The sequence below is a fragment of the Haliotis rufescens genome, unplaced genomic scaffold (assembly GCF_023055435.1).
Source record: "Haliotis rufescens isolate VD_foot unplaced genomic scaffold, xgHalRufe1.0.p SCAF_2, whole genome shotgun sequence".
In the NCBI taxonomy this organism is placed as follows: Eukaryota; Metazoa; Mollusca; class Gastropoda; order Lepetellida; family Haliotidae; genus Haliotis; species Haliotis rufescens.
Genome location: NW_025963890.1, coordinates 23,618,075 through 23,637,895, shown reverse-complemented (window position 1 = coordinate 23,637,895; position 19,821 = coordinate 23,618,075). Strand labels below are relative to the sequence as shown.

The window sequence follows — 19,821 nt, the reverse complement described above, 5'->3', positions numbered from 1 at the left end:
AATTTTGGAACCAGATCTGTCAAACTATCCACTGATGCCTCAGACTTGGGCCCAGTGACCTAAACGGACATAAATGTTTCGACAGATTTATTTCTGGCAGTCCAAACTGTCCTTGTGCAAACTATTATGAAGACCCGCAACACTATTTTTTGTGTGGCAATTATGATCAAATTAGAAGCAATTTATCATATTATATAATTGAGTGAGTTAATGCTTTACGTCAAATCGGCAATATTTCAGCCATATCGTAATGATCATATTATATAAAAGGATATGATATTACTCTACCGACGCGAAAGACTATTATCTGAATTAAATCTAGAAATTCTTTTGTCTGTCTGTACTTTCATAACAAATTCTGGTAGATTTAAACTTAATTAATAATCTAAACACTCACATATAATATATACCTATATCATTCTATCAAAACCAGACACTGTTGATTCTGCTTCAGTTGATAACTGACCACCAAGGTATATTTTGTGTAATTATTATATATACACCTTGACTTTCTTTTGTTGCTTGATTATATACTGAGAGGAGTTTTAAAATAAGAATTGTCTTGTTTACCTAATTTTCAGTCACAATAAATATATGTTGAAACGATTTAAACTTAACATGCATTAATTAAACATTAACGTCTCTGAACTTCATCACCTGAATGGAACATTGATGTTGATATTTACATTTTAACATTTTAAACATTATAACCTAACATGCATAAATATGGTAATGAAATTGATGAGTGGTACTCATTTTATTTGCCTGGTCCAGAGAGCATCAAATCCCAGGTCAATGAACCGTGTCTGAGGCCTTACTGGTCCCTGGACGGGAAAGCAGAGAGGAGTTTCCCTCCTAAATTTAGCGCTCTAGGGCCAACACCGTTATGACAAGATATTGGCACCACTTTTGCCGTAACCTTTGATGATGTCACAGTAGTAAGCCTGCCACTGTTGATGTCATGTTCAACACTTACTTTCTTAGAGTGATGTATAGAAAACACAACATCTCCATGAAACAAATATCAGAATTTTTGTACTTTCCGTATGTATGTAGTATGACAAAAAGTAAGTTACTTTTCAGATCATGAGCAACCCACTCACAGCTCAGCACTAAAGTAGATCACTGATCATACAAGGGTGGTAATTGTATCATATCACTCTGTTCACTGTATTCATCTATAACAAGAGGCTTCTGGACAAATGGAATCTGGACTTTCAAACTACCATTGCTTTCTTAAATCTGCAGCATTTATATACTCCTGTGAAATTCCAGGTACATTTGGAAAGTCTAAATACTAATATCAGGATGAGATATGATCAGTCACTAGTCTGTAGTCTTGTAAGCTTAGCTTAAAATAGTCCATATGTTCCAATCAAATTATTGCAACAGGATAATGTCTGGCCCATAAGTCTCATAGGTTTTGGGCACCAACTGTATCAACCATCACACAAAACAGCTACTCAAATAATCAGAGTTGTGATGCCCTGAAACAGGCCTGTCACCATCTCTATGTCATGACAACCTTCACACAGCACAGCTACTCAAATAATCACAGTTGTGATGCCCTGAAACAGGCCTGTCACCATCTCTATTTCATGACAACCTTCACACAACACAGCATAGCAACTTGTTCACTCACAATTTGTCTCTATGTATCAGATAATAATGACAGTTATGATGCCCTGAAACAGGCCTGTCACCATCTCTATGTCATGACAACCTTCACACAACACAGCTACTCAAATAATCAGAGTTGTGATGCCCAGAAACAGGCCTGTCACCATCTCTATGTAGTGACAACCTTCACACAACACAGCTCCTCAAATAATCAGCTTTGTGATGCCCTGAAACAGGCCTGTCACCATCTCTATGTCATGACAACCTTCACACAACACAGCTCCTCAAATAATCAGAGTTGTGATGCCCTGAAACAGGCCTGTCACCATCTCTATGTCATGACAACCTTCACACAACACAGCTCCTCAAATAATCAAAGTTGTGATGCCCTGAAACAGGCCTGTCACCATCTCTATGTCATGACAACCTTCACACAACACAGCTCCTCAAATAATCAGCTTTGTGATGCCCTGAAACAGGCCTGTCACCATCTCTATTTCATGACAACCTTCACACAACACAGCATAGCAACTTGTTCACTCACAATTTGTCTCTATGTATCAGATAATAATGACAGTTATGATGCCCTGAAACAGGCCTGTCACCATCTCTATGTCATGACAACCTTCACACAGCACAGCTCCTCAAATAATCACAGTTGTGATGCCCTGAAACAGGCCTGTCACCATCTCTATGTCATGACAACCTTCACACAACACAGCTACTCAAATAATCAGCTTTGTGATGCCCTGAAACAGGCCTGTCACCATCTCTATGTCATGACAACCTTCACACAACACAGCTACTCAAATAATCAGCTTTGTGATGCCCTGAAACAGGCCTGTCACCATCTCTATGTCATGACAACCTTCACACAACACAGCATAGCAACTTGTTCACTCACAATTTGTCTCTATGTATCAGATAATAATGACAGTTATGATGCCCTGAAACAGGCCTGTCACCATCTCTATGTCATGACAACCTTCACACAACACAGCATAGCAACTTGTTCACTTACAATTTGTCTCTATGTATCAGATAATAATGACAGTTATGATGCCCTGAAACAGGCCTGTCACCATCTCTATGTCATGACAACCTTCGCACAGCACAGCTACTCAAATAATCAGCGTTGTGATGCCCAGAAACAGGCCTGTCACCATCTCTATTTCATGACAACCTTCACACAACACAGCATAGCAACTTGTTCACTCACAATTTGTCTCTATGTATCAGATAATAATGACAGTTATGATGCCCTGAAACAGGCCTGTCACCATATCTATGTCATGACAACCTTCACACAGCACAGCTACTCAAATAATCACAGTTGTGATGCCCTGAAACAGGCCTGTCACCATCTCTATGTCATGACAACCTTCACACAACACAGCTCCTCAAATAATCAGCTTTGTGATGCCCTGAAACAGGCCTGTCACCATCTCTATGTCATGACAACCTTCACACAACACAGCTCCTCAAATAATCAGCTTTGTGATGCCCTGAAACAGGCCTGTCACCATCTCTATGTCATGACAACCTTCACACAACACAGCTCCTCAAATAATCAGCTTTGTGATGCCCTTAAACAGGCCTGTCACCATCTCTATGTCATGACAACCTTCACACAACACAGCTCCTCAAATAATCAGCTTTGTGATGCCCTGAAACAGGCCTGTCACCATCTCTATGTCATGACAACCTTCACACAACACAGCTACTCAAATAATCAGCTTTGTGATGCCCCGAAACAGGCCTGTCACCATCTCTATGTCATGACAACCTTCACACAACACAGCATAGCAACTTGTTCACTCACAATTTGTCTCTATGTATCAGATAATAATGACAGTTATGATGCCCTGAAACAGGCCTGTCACCATCTCTATGTCATGACAACCTTCACACAACACAGCATAGCAACTTGTTCACTTACAATTTGTCTCTATGTATCAGATAATAATGACAGTTATGATGCCCTGAAACAGGCCTGTCACCATCTCTATGTAGTGACAACCTTCACACAACACAGCTCCTAAAAAAATCAGCTTTGTGATGCCCTGAAACAGGCCTGTCACCATCTCTATGTCATGACAACCTTCACACAACACAGCTCCTCAAATAATCAGAGTTGTGATGCCCTGAAACAGGCCTGTCACCATCTCTATGTCATGACAACCTTCACACAACACAGCATAGCAACTTGTTCACTCACAATTTGTCTCTATGTATCAGATAATAATGACAGTTATGATGCCCTGAAAAAGGCCTGTCACCATCTCTATGTCTAGCAACCTTCACACAACACAGCATAGCAACTTGTTCACTCACAATTTGTCTCTATGTATTAGATAATAATGACAGTTATGATGCCCTGAAACAGGCCTGTCACCATCTCTATGTCATGAAAACCTTCACACAACACAGCTACTCAAATAATCACAGTTGTGATGCCCTGAAACAGGCCTGTCACCATCTCTATGTCATGACAACCTTCACACAACACAGCTCCTCAAATAATCAGCTTTGTGATGCCCAGAAACAGGCCTGTCACCATCTCTATGTCATGACAACCTTCACACAACACAGCTACTCAAATAATCAGAGTTGTGATGCCCTGAAACAGGCCTGTCACCATATCTATGTCATGACAACCTTCACACAACACAGCTCCTCAAATAATCAGCTTTGTGATGCCCTGAAACAGGCCTGTCACCATCTCTATGTCATGACAACCTTCACACAACACAGCTACTCAAATAATCAGAGTTGTGATGCCCTGAAACAGGCCTGTCACCATCTCTATGTCATGACAACCTTCACACAACACAGCTCCTCAAATAATCAGCTTTGTGATGCCCTGAAACAGGCCTGTCACCATCTCTATGTCATGACAACCTTCACACAACACAGCTCCTCAAATAATCAGCTTTGTGATGCCCTGAAACAGGCCTGTCACCATCTCTATTTCATGACAACCTTCACACAACACAGCATAGCAACTTGTTCACTCACAATTTGTCTCTATGTATCAGATAAAACTGCAGTGACAACTTGTTTGCCTGGGCTAAAAACTTTACATTATCTAATAATAGCAACTTTTATGCAAGACTGATCAATGAATTGCCCTTTTCCTGTTGATAGCATGAAGCCATCCATCTCAGCCAGATCTGAATCAGAGCATAACATTTGCCCAGTTAATTCAGATATTCATGTCCTAAATACAGATGGAAAAGTGTTACAGATGGCAGATTTTTTCATTTGGGTGACAAAATAGCATATCGTTATTTATCGTTTGTTTTACACTATTTCCATTTTTCAAAAATGATTTCGGTCAAGCACTTGTGATCAAGCATACCTGAAGTATTAAAATCTTTTAAGTAGCTATGTCCACTAGACTTGTCCTTCAGTGCCTGGCAACAGACTTCCTCAGACCTGTCAACGTTTGACTGGAACCCTATCATGACAAGCCTTTGTCTTGGGGCAGGTGATTTGACTACAATACTCACATCCTCTTTTCATAAGTGGCTGACTGATCACCATACTCGTTCCGTATCCTGTCCAGGTCAGTCTGGTGACGCTTCCGGCTTGACAACAGCTGCAGGTGACACAAGGCAGCCATTACTCAAAATGGTCAAGTATAGTCCATGTATATTCTCAAAGTAGAAAAGGCAGAAGAGACTGTGATCATATATGTGATTCATACAGATTCATTGATAACTGAAAATTAATAATAACAATGATGATTATGATGATGATGATGTTTGTTGTTTAAAGCTACATTCAGCAATATTCCAGCAATATGACCATGGTCTGTAAATAATCGAGACTGGACCAGAAAATCAGTGATTGATATCATGAGCATCGATCAACGCAATTGGGCTACGATGACATGCAATAAATCAAATCATCAACTATGACCACCCAGTCTATTTAAATTATATGATAAATAAGAACATGATCAGTAATTTTTGCCTTTGAGTATATGTATTGGTTTAGTTTCATGGCTACATAGCGGACACTTGTTTAATTAACCACTGCTGACACTTCTAAGATTAACTACACCCAGTTCAACAGGGTTTCTATTATACATACTCAAGCTTGACATTCTTGGAAGCACCCATAAAAAAAAATTTAACCTTGCACTACAAATAAATGAGGTGTCCTATTTTACCTACACAACTTGTACAAGGCATCTATCAAACAAATAAACATCAACGTCTTCAATCCTACTTACAGACTCAGCTACAACATCCCTGTCTCTCTGTGTGCTGAGAATCTGGTCTGCCTGTAACACACAAACACATCTTGTGGAATCTGAATCATCTTGTGGAATATCTGTACCTTGTGATCCTGCATGATAGTCTTGGTGCATTGTATGTTTTTGCTGTCGTTAAATATCCACAGATATCTGGCATGGAAAAAATGTCTAAACATTTTGACACATATTTGAAGTATACAAGTTCGCATGGTCAAAGTAAGAATTCAGATTTGAGGTATTTTTTAAGGGTATTCAAGTTACTATCTCAGGCAAAGCACATCACTTGAATAGTAATGCATAGGAAAAATATATCCTACTAATTAATACAAGACACAAGTTTCATATTATATCCTAACAATGCATGTGTACAATCAAATGTTTCACCTTGACTCTGCCAGAAGAGTATTTGGTGACAATGGCTTTTATCCTGTCTATCTCAGCATCAGGGTTGCCGATTTTAGGGTCCCCATTAGTGAGGATAAGCAGCTGTCTCATGAGGGTTGCCTTCGCATTCACCAGGTTCAACAGCTCCACAGCTAATGTCTCGTTCCTTGCCACCTGCAACACACCGGAACTGTTACCACAGACACCTACAGACAACCACATTCAGAACAGTCCAACCATCACACAATAGGAATGTTTATGAAACAGCTTATTTTGTGTAAACTGACTTTAATGGTGATTGACAAAACAAAGTCCCACTAAGCACAAGCGCCAGATGCTTATATTTCATCCCGTGGCATGGTCAACTCAACTGTCTGCTGCAATTCATGTGAAGTTGCATGCTTTACATGTTCCAGGATCCGCTGATCATGGGATTGACTTTCACCCTGATTATGGCTTGTCATCACCATATCTGTGCTGGGCGGTTTCACCAGTGTGCATCCTCTAGATCTCCAGCACTTGCATTTCGGTAAACTTACACGAACACCTGGATCCATTCCCGCAGTTCTCGCGATCTCAAGTTACCTGACTTGAATTTTTACCAGCCAAACTGATTTGCAACGCTGCTAAGTCTATGGGACCAATCAAAATGAGTATTACAAACCAGCCTCAATGTTGGGTTGCTGATATCAACAAAATGGCGGACAGTCCCATCGATTATGATAGAGTTTGCGAGACATTCAACATTGAAAAACTTACCAACACGCAAAAGAAAGCCCTGAAAAATCTTTTTGATGGAAAGGATGTCTTCATGGTCCATTTGGTTTCTTGGCAATACACTTTACCTCCCTTACCCATTTCCTTTTTCCTCATCTTGACGTTTCATTGATCGGTAACATGTTAATGAAAATCAAGGGCGAGTAATTTGAGATCACGAGAATCCTGGGAATGGATCCAGGTGCTAGTGTAGGTTTACCTGGAGACAAAGAGGATGACTATAGAGCAGTAAACGTCTACCACCTGTGTCATTTGGGGCTTTCCTCTCACATGAAGCTGACAGCGTTGCACCAAGCTCATTTATTCACTATTACTGCATTGTGACAAAGCTATAATCCTGGTTTACAGGAAGTGCCTTCTAAAAAACAAGTAAGCTTAGCAAGGGAGGTGGGAAATGTTTGTGCCAACCTCCTGCTGATGTTCGTTGGTGAGAGCGAGGTAGTTGGACTTGAGAGTGACGTATTCATCTGCCAGATCCTTCCGGTCCTGCTCCATCTCGTTCAGCCTCTCTTTGGCATTCTTGGCAGACTTCATGTGTTTATCTCTCTCTGCCTCCGCTGTCATAAGCTGGTTCTCCAGTGTTATAATCTGCATCACATGGGGTAGGATTACGTTCAGTAGGACTTTGTGTCAAGGCATATTTTTCTACAAATACATTCAACTGTACTTACATTTGTTTTCATGTACTGAAACATCTTTTGTCAAAATAGCTTAATGCTAAAACCACTCAACAAGAGGATGGAAAGAGTTGTCTCTCTTGAACTGATCACAACAATGTGTTGAAAGATCTATTGAAGCTAAAAGTGAAAGCCTCGAGGATATATACAACTTTGCAGAATTGGATAAATCGTAACATCATTAATACAAATATTATGTTCAAAACAACAACAGCTGCACCTAAATGATGTTTATTTGCACTTTAGTGTGCTAATTTAGCCACGCCTCCTTGTTAGCACTTTGAAGATTTGTTTGGGTTGTTACAAATACAGACCTCAAAATACGTACTAGTAATTAAGTGCAACAGCTCTAAGTTTACGTTTTCACATATATTTTTTCTCTACAATTTTATTGTACATTATACAGGGTACATAATAAAAAATCTACTGCCATTTTTCATGCTACTTGCACTTTTAAATATTCTTGGTTCTCAGGTGCCAGTGTATTAGCACCCTTTTGCTACATATAACATGCCCCAGCACAACCTAAATTTTCAAAAGTCGTTATGAAATGAACAGTTTCTACTATCTGCTTAAACTTAAAATGTCCTGGGTTACCAAGTCCACCTTTGTGTTCACATATAGAACTTCGACCTACTTTATTGGTCAGTTCAAATCTGCCAGCCTCTGTGTCTTCTCGAACTTTGTTGTTCTCTATCTGCATCTCCACCAAGGACTGCGACACCTGCAGGGAGATGCAAGTACCATCATCAGCAGTTTCTTGTGTATACATGCAGACCTACATACTGGTTAAATTCATACAGAGTGTCTGATAAACACTGGACATGAATACACATACCCACACAATCATGTTTCCATGGCATGACTGAAGCCGCAACAGAACCACATTACATGATTGTGATGAACTAGTAAAATCCTAGATATTTTTTAGATTTGTATACTTATCCTGCATTACTCCTTTAGGCTAAAAAAAATATATTCTTGGTTCTCAGGCACCATTGCATCATCACAAAGTCTGCCACACGTTTCGTTTTTATTTCCATTTTCAAAACAAAAAACCCCCTTAAATATGCCGTGTCTCGAACATGCAACACCAACAGTGAAATGCTACAATGCTTAAAACTAATGCGATCCAATATAGCATGCAGTTACTTCTTTTTTCATGCACACTGCTTTGCTGCGCATCTTGTGTTATGGTCATGCTGGCAATAGGAGTTTGTGTGCTTGTTTTGCTGTTTGCAAATGTGGTCCATGAAAACATGAAATTTGCGATAAAACATCACTGGACTTAATGATTTACAAATTCAATGGTTTTTGTGTACTGTATGCAGGACAATGTTTCAGACACAGAGGTTAAGATTTACATGTGTATTTGTCTCCCCTGCCAGCGATTGCAAACAATTTTGATTGGGATATATAGTCAAACTACTTTAGTCAAATATGACTTTCAGCGACTCACTGTATGGTATATCATTTATGATAAATATATCCATTCTCTATCCACTAAAGTTTATTTCAAGGCATCAAAAGTGGTAATATGATTGTGGTTGCTGTAAATAACGGTGAGTTGTGTGATCTTCCGATCACTACACATCGCCGAAATGAATTGAAACAATATTGAATGACATTTTGAATAAAATTAATAAAATAGATTACAAACATAAGTCCAGATATATATGAAATCTTTTTACAACCAGACAGTGTAATTACAGTACGGATTTGTTGACATGGTATTTCCGGTGTTACATGCTCAAAGGAATGTCTTGGTGTTGGGGAAAAAAACATAAAGAAAACTCTTCAACCCTGTGTATAAGATGCCCCCTCCTTGAAAGCCCCCTAATTCTAGTTATGAAAAACTCGCCTTATATACAGCGATATACAGATTTGGATTCTTACAAGTTTTTTTAAGCCTAATGCAGTAAATGTAGTAAGGAGTAATGCAGGATAAGTAAAACATCTAGTCAAATCCTACATATTTTTAATTTGTATACTGATCCTTCATTACTCCTTTAAGTAAAAAATGTACATCTTACATGAATCACATGACAGGAGTTTGCATGGGGTATCTGGTAACCAACTGCACAAGAGTTACCTACCTTGAGTTTTTCCTCCTCGCTCATGAGCAGCTGCTTGGACAAGTCTGTTTTTGTGTTGGCCAGGGCATTAAACTTGGCTGTCATCTGGTCAAGGCGCATGGCCAGTCGGTCATTCTGATCCTTCAAGACAAGCTGTGGAAGAAGAAGCAGGCAATAAACACAAAGTGCACACAACAGCACTGTAAAAACCATCTTCATGACAGAAAGGGGATATAACACGTATGAGAATCAGAATGAGAAAAAACATTTTCATTCTGTATTTCGACTTGCATACACCAGGATAGACTATGTTTTGGTGGAAACTAACTCCAATATATAACTAGGCAGATGGACTAGCAGTTTGTCAGTATTACCATCATGCAATAAATCAGTACTAAATAGCATTGTGCTAATACACCAGTCTGCGCCCAAAACTTTGAGACCAGTAGCCCGAACTTGGCTCTTAGCATCATTTTCAGTAGAATTGAGGGCTATTATGTTGACTGTGCCTCACATTTTCTGACTGCAGCCTCCTGACTTCATCTTTAGCATCTCCGAGATGTGCCCCCACAGACTGGGCCATCATGGTGTTGGGCCCCACCCCAACCTGGGTCTCCATGTCGATGATCCTCGCGCGGTACTGGGTCTGAAGGCTCTGCAATGCAAGATAACTTGCTATAATATGTGACTTGACTTTATCATCTTCTGCTATCCAATCGATGATAACACTAAATTTCATCAGGGACGTTAGTTAATGTTACCTGTGCAAAGTTGCTATGTTGAGATTGCACTTTAATGTTACCTGTGCAAAGTTGCCATGTTGAGACTGCACTTTAATGTTACCTGTGCAAAGTTGCTATGTTGAGACTGCACTTTAATATTACCTGTGCAAAGTTGCTATGTTGAGACTGCACTTTAATGTTACCTGTGCAAAGTTGCTATGTTGAGACTGCACTTTAATGTTACCTGTGCAAAGTTGTCGTTGAGTATGGGGAAGTTCTTTATCTGTGAAAGGTTGGTAACAAACTTGATGACAGCAGTGAGTGTCTCCGGTGTGGTGACTGGCTTCAGACAAACCAAAGCTCGGGTCTTACAGTTCCCGCCGAGCTCCTCTCTCAGTAGCTGTGTGAGCTTCGACTCACTGAAATACAGCAATAATTAGCAACACACAGTTCAACCAGACTGTATCTTATTGAATCAAAATACATGTCAACCTGCTAAAAAAGAATAAATTCTTATTATACATCAAGAAAAACTTCTATAATTGCTCAGTATTGGATTGGCGATTAAATGGATGCACCATCTTGTTTTTCAAAACATTTACTTTTTTTGTTTTGGAGCTGGAATCTTTATTCAAAGTTCACTCTAAATGAATTAAGGTAGGTAAGTGATAACAACATAGATAGGCAGTTTAGGTATATAGGTATAAAAAATATATAACTGATGACCCTGTCAGGGAAAGGGTTGGATGCGAGGGATGTGGTCATCTGATGGAGTATAGATACATACCTAGAACTGTACCAGGACATACCTATAACTGATGACCCTGTCAGGGAAAGGGTTGGATGCGAGGGATGTGGTCATCTGATGGAGTATAGATACATACCTAGAACTGTACCAGGACATACCTATAACTGATGACCCTGTCAGGGAAAGGGTTGGATGCGAGGGATGTGGTCATCTGATGGAGTATAGATACATACCTAGAACTGTACCAGGACATACCTATAACTGATGACCCTGTCAGGGAAAGGGTTGGATGCGAGGGATGTGGTCATCTGATGGAGTATAGATACATACCTAGAACTGTACCAGGACATACCTATAACTGATGACCCTGTCAGGGAAAGGGTTGGATGCGAGGGATGTGGTCATCTGATGGAGTATAGATACATACCTAGAACTGTACCAGGACATACCTATAACTGATGACCCTGTCAGGGAAAGGGTTGGATGCGAGGGATGTGGTCATCTGATAGAGTATAGATACATACCTAGAACTGTACCAGGACATACCTATAACTGATGACCCTGTCAGGGAAAGGGTTGGATGCGAGGGATGTGGTCATCTGATAGAGTATAGATACATACCTAGAACTGTACCAGGACATACCTATAACTGATGACCCTGTCAGGGAAAGGGTTGGATGCGAGGGATGTGGTCACTTGGTGCAAAGACAGCAGGGCCTTGCTGAGGGTTGGCCCCTCTCGGAGTCGGATGTGAGACGGATCCTCGCCTAATTTCTCGAGTCCCGGTAATTCAACGATGGTAAGCCTGGACTTACTCAGGAGGGAGCTCTCACCAACATTCTGAAACAACAAGGCAGACATTCTGAAACAAGCCAGACGCTTTAGATCTTCAGGCCATTATCTGGATGACACAAGGTACAAAATCAGATTACAATGTTTTTAAATATTTTATCAGTTAAAATTCCAAACTGTGACATTTACTCCCTGCACTGTTGTCAATTGAGCATTAGACAAATCTGAACCCCGAACATGGCTGCTGGTTAAACATGAATTCCCAGAAAAGGCTGTGACAAGCATCCGTCTCTGCATATCCTAGATGTGAGGCTACACATACACTGTCCACAACAAGTTTGGATAAAGAAGACCCATGAAGACCTGGGGTAGAATAGGTCTTCAGCCACCCATTCTTGCCGTTAAAGGCGACTATGCTTGTCATAAGAGGTGACTAACAGGATCGGGTGGTCAGGCTCACTGACTTGGTTGATGCCTGTCATCGTATCCCAATTCCGTGGATCGATGCTCATGATGTCAATCACTGGATTGTCTGGTCCAGACTCAATTATTTACAGACCACCGTCATATAGCTGGAATGTTGCTGAGTGCAGATTTAAACAACAAACAAACCAAACTTGCACAAAGAAGGGTTCTATCATAGCACATTTCAAATCTGTTAAGCTTATAATAGGGATTTACATATTGCATGACCAGAGATGGGACCCCTGTGAATATGTGGAGTCATAAACAATCATGAAAAAACCACAGGAATGTATCAGACATTGAAGTGCGTGTATTTAGTCACACTTGGAAGCAAACATTGTAGAGTATAACTGGTCCCTTGCAGAAAATGACATGGACCATAGAAAACAATGGTGATGCTGCTTCTCTAATCATAAATCATTAACCTAGAGATCTTTGTTATAATGATGCTAATATCAGGTGAATGTTTTAATTCATCAATTCAGCCACATGCATCTTTATGCTGACAGGATGTAACACATTGTACCTGATTATGTCAAATTGGAATATCATGTATGTAGCTGCATATTAACCTTTCAAGATTTGATTATTTTTTGACATGGAACCTGTACATTAGTTTCCTCACACTGGAGTAGACCATGACACATCGTCTACAAGGTGCAGGCAGTTGTAACAAACTATTACCATTATCATTAACAAGTTTCTTAATACAAATTTTCTACTTTTTTCAGGTTTTCTCTTCCATGTGATCTACCATCACATCATAACAACAAATTCTGAGATGCAAAAGCCTGCGGAGGATACCATTTAAACCTTTTAAACGTTAAACAAAATGGACTCCCCAATTTCTGTTGTTAACACACTTAGTCCAGGCTGTCAAAAGTTCAAAAATACATAACAAGTCAATGAATACATCCTACCTGTTAGAGTGGTATAAAACATTGTCCATGTTCGTGTACGTATCTGGAATATGTTCTTATTGAGAAGTAACCAACGGAAACATCGTGTTGGAGTAAATATTTCCCTCAGTATTCTGACGAACTCCTGACAACCGAGCCATATATTCTACACAACTTTCAACAATGAGCCATGACCAGTTTACAATGAAAGAGGGACTGGCAGGCAAACTTATGGGTTCAGTTTGAAGGTGTCTGTGAATCAACTACCCATGCTAGAGTCAACATCTTTGAAAAGTCCTGTGTGATTGTTAGGGTGCCCGTCCATATACAATGTAAACACACCAGGCCACACTCATTGTCACAGAATTGGTTATTAAATGGCTGCTGTAAAGGCACAGGGAGAATTGAAATTCCTATCACTTTGCTTGTCATTGTTGAATGAGCTATCATCTATTCACACCCCAATGTCTGTCAATAATGAAAGCTTTCAATGCCTCCATATGACATAAAAGCGTGAATTACGAGATAGCAGATCGCCACCATGGGTAAGTATGGCTGAGATAACAGAAGATTGTCTGGGGATAGACTTGCAAATGTTTACTTCTCTAGGCTGGACAAATAACAAGTAATTTCTTCCTCAAACTGACAATGATAAGTAAAATCAAACTGAAATCAAGTTGGGCTTTTCAACATGTTTAAGGCAGGATCAAATTTTAAAAAGTTTGGTGTGTTGCAATAACCTTGAGATATTGGACTTAGAGTGAAAAATCACTTTTTGACTTCTGATTATATTTTAAAAGAAGTGTTTCTCAGGAACACATACATACAATTGACAAGCTTCAGTTCCTATCTATTACAGAGATACATGGCATCAAACATTTTTACTCATTGTCTACAAAGTCCCAGTTTAAGACATAAATAATTGCATTTTTAGATATTATGTATGATTAATTGAAAGTAGACATGTACGCTGAAATGTTTTAAAATAATGTTTTTAATACATTACAAACTAACAAGAGAAAGAAAAGATTTTTTTGTAGTCCGCACACATGGCGATTTTTACAGAAGTAAGTTGACGTCAAACATATGCCTTTATGACGTCACAGCTTAAATGTATCCTTGCACCCATTAGTTCCCTTTTCTCCTGATGGGTCACAAATATTGTGCATTACTTGTCACAAATTATCAGGTTATATATATTTTGTTGTTAATTTAGGTAATCGGGTTATGCACACATAGTTAAAAAGGGTTACAGAAAAAAAGACAGTGAAATCTTCTCCACCAATGTTTCAGCTTGAAAAACAAACACAAGATCAGCACCAGCTACAGTATTTCTTAAATATTATGTGTCTTTATTGTTCATATTAATCATGTTTCTTGCTGAGACTGTAATGATGAAAATTTCCCTCTGGGTAATGAAGTATTACCTTATCATATGCTTTTGTTCTATTATAGGACATTTTGGGGAGGATGCACCTCTATAATAAATAGTTGCTCTTTCAACAAATTCTACATGTTTTTAATTATGATGACCATTTTTATGCTTAAGCTTTGATAAAATACTGTCAGCTTACTTCAATACATCAAAACATTATTTATGTCAAGCAGTTCAGTAAATATCATCATCCTTATTCATCTGTTAAATGAGATAACTGATGAACAATATGTAATTTATGTATACACATCCACTGTCCAGAAGGTTTTCAAACTTCTGTAATATAAATAAAATAAAATAAAATGGTCACTTCTATTTTAATCACCACAATTATCATTATATTTATTGTTCATATCAGTCTAGTATACAAGTGTTGAGGTTAGCAGCAGACTGCAATGTTAACACACCCATTGATGATCTGATCTTTCCCACCTACCTCTGTATTTTTGTCAGCAGAAAATAACTACTCACAAGTGATTCATGGGCATGTGATTGGCTAGACAAGCAAATTTTGTTTTGCGTTTGTGTTTCAATAAACATAAAACTTAATGCCCTACTCTTTCCTGATTGGCTGCTTATAGAATAGTCAGGGATTGTGTTGCATTATTACGTTGAATGATGTCATCAATTTCATACCGTTGTCTACAGTCTTTGTGTGTTCAATACTTCATACTGAATTTTAAACAAAGAAGATATTATTATTTTAAGTGAACATGAAAAATGAAGTAGATGTAAAAATCCTAGTAAAGTAATGACTCAAGAGAAATACACTGACAGGAGACCAAAAAAAGCATTTTACTCTGATCAAAGATTCAATTTTCAAAAACAAGAAGTAATTTGATTTTTTCTTTCACATTATTAATCATTATTACATATTTTCGAACTGTTGCAAACTGTAAAAGTTATACAATCAAGACAGGGGAAATAAATCTGTGTCACAGCAACATCATCACTGTAATGTATTACTGGGTGGTTGGCAAAATGGATCGTCTTTTAAACATTGATATGTTTCATTTATTTTGACACATTACTTCAACACTTCTTCAATACAGAGTTAACTTTAGTACTTCACTTGCAATTACAGATTTCTACATGCTGACAAAAATCTGATCCAAACTGTATAATATGTATGGTATGTGTCACACTGATTTTTCTTCCAATTAGATAGTTCATAAGGCATGTTGTCCTTGTCTTCGTCCCAATGATAACAAGAGACTGCGTGTACAGGCTCGGGGCTACATTTCAACTGTGATAGGCTGCAATAAGCTGTGCTATCTTAATCCTATTGCCATTGATGAAAAATCACAAACCCAGATCAAACCTTGCAATTCAAATATGTTGATGAACTTATGTCCCATTTTCAATGTAATATATTATTGTTCATGCAAGTCTGTGTTTGGCTGATTGAGTTTTAATTATTGGTTTTACATGATCCACAATTCTTTAAATGTGAATTGTACTGAAAGATTGACTCAAAGATTAATTTCTGTGATCATTTGATCTGGGTAATTTAAGTATTTAGATTTTAGAGATGTTCACACATAATAACTAAGTACTCTTATATTTGTCTGTGTCACTAGTCATAGAGGTAAATATGTGCAAATAATCTGTAGACAATACCCATATATCCTTCAAAACCCAGTCTTAGAAATCATCAACACAGCTGTTATACACTTTCCAATTCTTCTCCATTTATCAACATTCCACATTGAAGTCTTGACCCCCTGGTAAACACATGGTGGATTATTTGTGTACATATGAAAGTGAGCAAATGATAGATAACGTACATCTGTCAGAGGCTAGTCATTTCAAGATGCAGTTATCTAAGATTTGATTGAAAGTACAGTGTATTCAGTAGTTAAGCAGAAACTGTCAGATTTCACCATTACTCACCTGCCTACCACCATCTTTGTCCCAATGCCGACCGACTAGATATTGACAAGGTGATCAATGGAATCGACTATAATAAAATACATACTGCAGAACCTCCATAGGTGAGGATGAACTTTGTAGTGTTTGGGCAAAATATCCATGATAACATTCAAACTAATGCATATACATACTATTCACTGTCAATAATATCTAAGAGAAGGAAAACTACACAGTAGACTCTGGTAATATTGATTGTTGATAGATTTTTCTTTATTCATAGTCATGAGGTACAATGTTTCATTAGTAAATTCTAATGTAAGAAAGATCATTATAGTTTACCAGCGAAAACTTTCAATGACCTGTGAAAATAAATTTGTTTTATTCTTACAGACGGGATATACACAAAGCATTTCCTGCTTACACCAGAGATGTAAATACATGCATGTACAGACCTATAGTACCAGAGTCTCATTTCCAATAACTGATAAATCAGTTCCAGCAACTGGTCAGAACATTGTATCTACTATCATGATTTGTTGAAGTGTCAGACCCAGGAAAGATGCTGAAACTACTAAATGCACTGATATACATTTCACATAACACTTTCCATTTTGATAACATCTTCTGTGTTTCATGTTTAACAGTAATGACACCAAAACACAGTCATCTCTATTCATCTCCAAAGGTTATCTCTCATCACTTCTCCACACCCTATCTTTCCTCAACACTTCTCCACACCTAATCTGTCCTCAACACTTCTCCACACCTTATCTGTCCTCAACACTTCTCAACACCTTATCTGTCCTCAACACTTCTCCACACCTTATCTGTCCTCAACACTTTTCCACACCTTATCTGTCCTCAACACTTCTCCACACCCTATCTGTCCTCAACACTTCTCCACACCTTATCTGTCCTCAACACTTCTCCACACCTTATCTGTCCTCAACACTTCTCCACACCTTATCTGTCCTCAACACTTCTCCACACCCTATCTGTCCTCAACACTTCTCCACACCCTATCTGTCCTCAACACTTCTCCACACCCTATCTGTCCTCAACACTTCTCCACACCCTATCTGTCCTCAACACTTCTCCACACCCTATCTGTCCTCAACACTTCTCCACACCTTATCTGTCCTCAACACTTCTCCACACCCTATCTGTCCTCAACACTTCTCCACACCTTATCTGTCCTCAACACTTCTCCACACCCTATCTGTCCTCAATACTTCTCCACACCTTATCTGTCCTCAACACTTCTCCACACCCTATCTGTCCTCAACACTTCTCCACACCCTATCTGTCCTATTACTCCACCCAACCCACAACATGCCGCTCCACGACCCCAGTCCCCAGCTACTCTTGTTCTGCTGTAACACCCTATAATGGCCTCTGGGGCAAGTGACAGGTTAATTCAATACAATCAAAGCCGTATTGAAAGGGTGTGTTGGAAGCAATTTATCAAAGATCTTGTCTGCTTTCTTATTGGTAGCATAACTGGTGGAGCAGGTATGCATGGGCATAATCACATAGCAGCTATGTTGACTACTCTCTCTGATAAGGAGACAGCCTGATCTCCAGGCTGTGTGATTACCTGTGGAAGATGGAGAGGTGGCATAAGGAACATGTACTGCAAGTCACACCATCATAACTATAGTATTTACCTACAAAACTGGATATCACTTTTCTTAAAGGTAAGGCTATTCATTTCATTTTTTTCAAAAGAGTTGATTTGATATAATAGTTTGAAGTTGGTTCAAGAAACTGAGGTCATGAAATTCCATTCTTCCAATAGTTATGTGAAACTATCACCGCTACATGGTTAATAATGGTTAATCAATTGATATGAAAATGTTTCTAACCAAATTAGTATGTTAATGAAATCCAAAGGCCATAGTATACATTTTGAAATTGTTACGAATATGTTCAACACTTGCATGTAATGACTTTTAACATTACTTAATGTATATGTAAGGCTTAACTGTGTGAAAATGTGTTTTCTAATTTTTGAACATGAACAAATTTTTGACCCAAGTTGTCTCACAGGAAATGTTGATAGTACAGATAGTCAGTACAGACATGTGGAAATAATCTCATCTTGATACATGGACATAGTTTAAGATTTTCTCAAGTTAGAGAAATCATTCTTTTTCACACACTTTAGCCATTCTAATGCACATGATCATGCCAGAAGTTCAAAACGACAAAGTGTAAGAAAGAATAAAGGCTAGAAGTGAGCCATCTGAACATTTTTTTAAACCAATATTTCAAAGGTTTCTATTATAAATTTTTTTAACATTTTTCAATGGCCAAAAGGGCAGAACTCATCCTTTGAGCTGAATGTTCTAAAGATATCAACTGAAAGTTGATCCAGAACAATATTAAAATAGCATGGGTCAAACAAAACCTAGGACCTGTGTTCACAGAATTCCAGTACTCTCTCCACAACTTGCCAACCTGCAGAACCAGACAATATTTCATTTCTTATTATTTTTATAACTCTGTACATAGTTATTGATAGAAATACTATTTGTTCCATGTGTACCCAAGGGCAATCTTCTTCCAGTTCAAATGTGCTCTGTCATAATTATGCTAAGTATCATTGTTTGTTTTTATGCCAGTCAGCATACTCCAGCTATATCAAGGCAGCCTGTAAATAATGCTCAACCATTGAGCACCTGAGTGATGATATACACTGTATGATCCAACTGGTCAAAGTTTAGTCCATAATTTCATTCATGTCCAGTATTTTTCCACGAAAAAGCAATATCATCTCTTCTATTTTAGATCATATCAGATGAGTCTTAAAAAGGGTACCGTATTCGACGTAATAAGCGCCCCGCTCTAACAAGCGCCCACGGCGATATTTGCTAATGTATTGGCAAGTGAACAATCCCAATTAGCCCCCCTTCCGATTTATCAATGTACACAAGACTTATTTATTCGTGTATAATACGCACTCCTGTGTTATATGCACCCTTAATTATGGGCAATTAAATTCTGGAAAAATGTATCTGTCGTATATAAACAGTTCAGGCTGTCAGCATAAACCACGAAATTTATCTTTCAACTCTGTTTTTTCCACCAA

The 19,821-nt window shown here is 38.5% G+C and overlaps 1 protein-coding gene across 2 annotated transcripts in view; it reads right to left on the bottom strand.

Annotated features, from left to right (window-relative positions):
- Window positions 1–19,821, bottom strand: part of LOC124146201 (coiled-coil domain-containing protein 78-like) — a 46,264-nt gene that overhangs the window by 13,440 nt on the left and 13,003 nt on the right. For both annotated transcript variants that reach the window (XM_048399766.1, XM_048399767.1), the window contains exons 5-13: window positions 11,911–12,107; window positions 10,764–10,938; window positions 10,312–10,452; window positions 9,819–9,950; window positions 8,360–8,446; window positions 7,454–7,633; window positions 6,269–6,442; window positions 5,861–5,911; window positions 5,133–5,221 (exon numbers count right to left, since the gene is read on the bottom strand). In XM_048399766.1, the coding sequence (XP_048255723.1) occupies window positions 5,133–5,221; window positions 5,861–5,911; window positions 6,269–6,442; window positions 7,454–7,633; window positions 8,360–8,446; window positions 9,819–9,950; window positions 10,312–10,452; window positions 10,764–10,938; window positions 11,911–12,107 (1,226 nt within the window). The remainder of the gene's footprint in view (window positions 1–5,132; window positions 5,222–5,860; window positions 5,912–6,268; window positions 6,443–7,453; window positions 7,634–8,359; window positions 8,447–9,818; window positions 9,951–10,311; window positions 10,453–10,763; window positions 10,939–11,910; window positions 12,108–19,821) is intronic.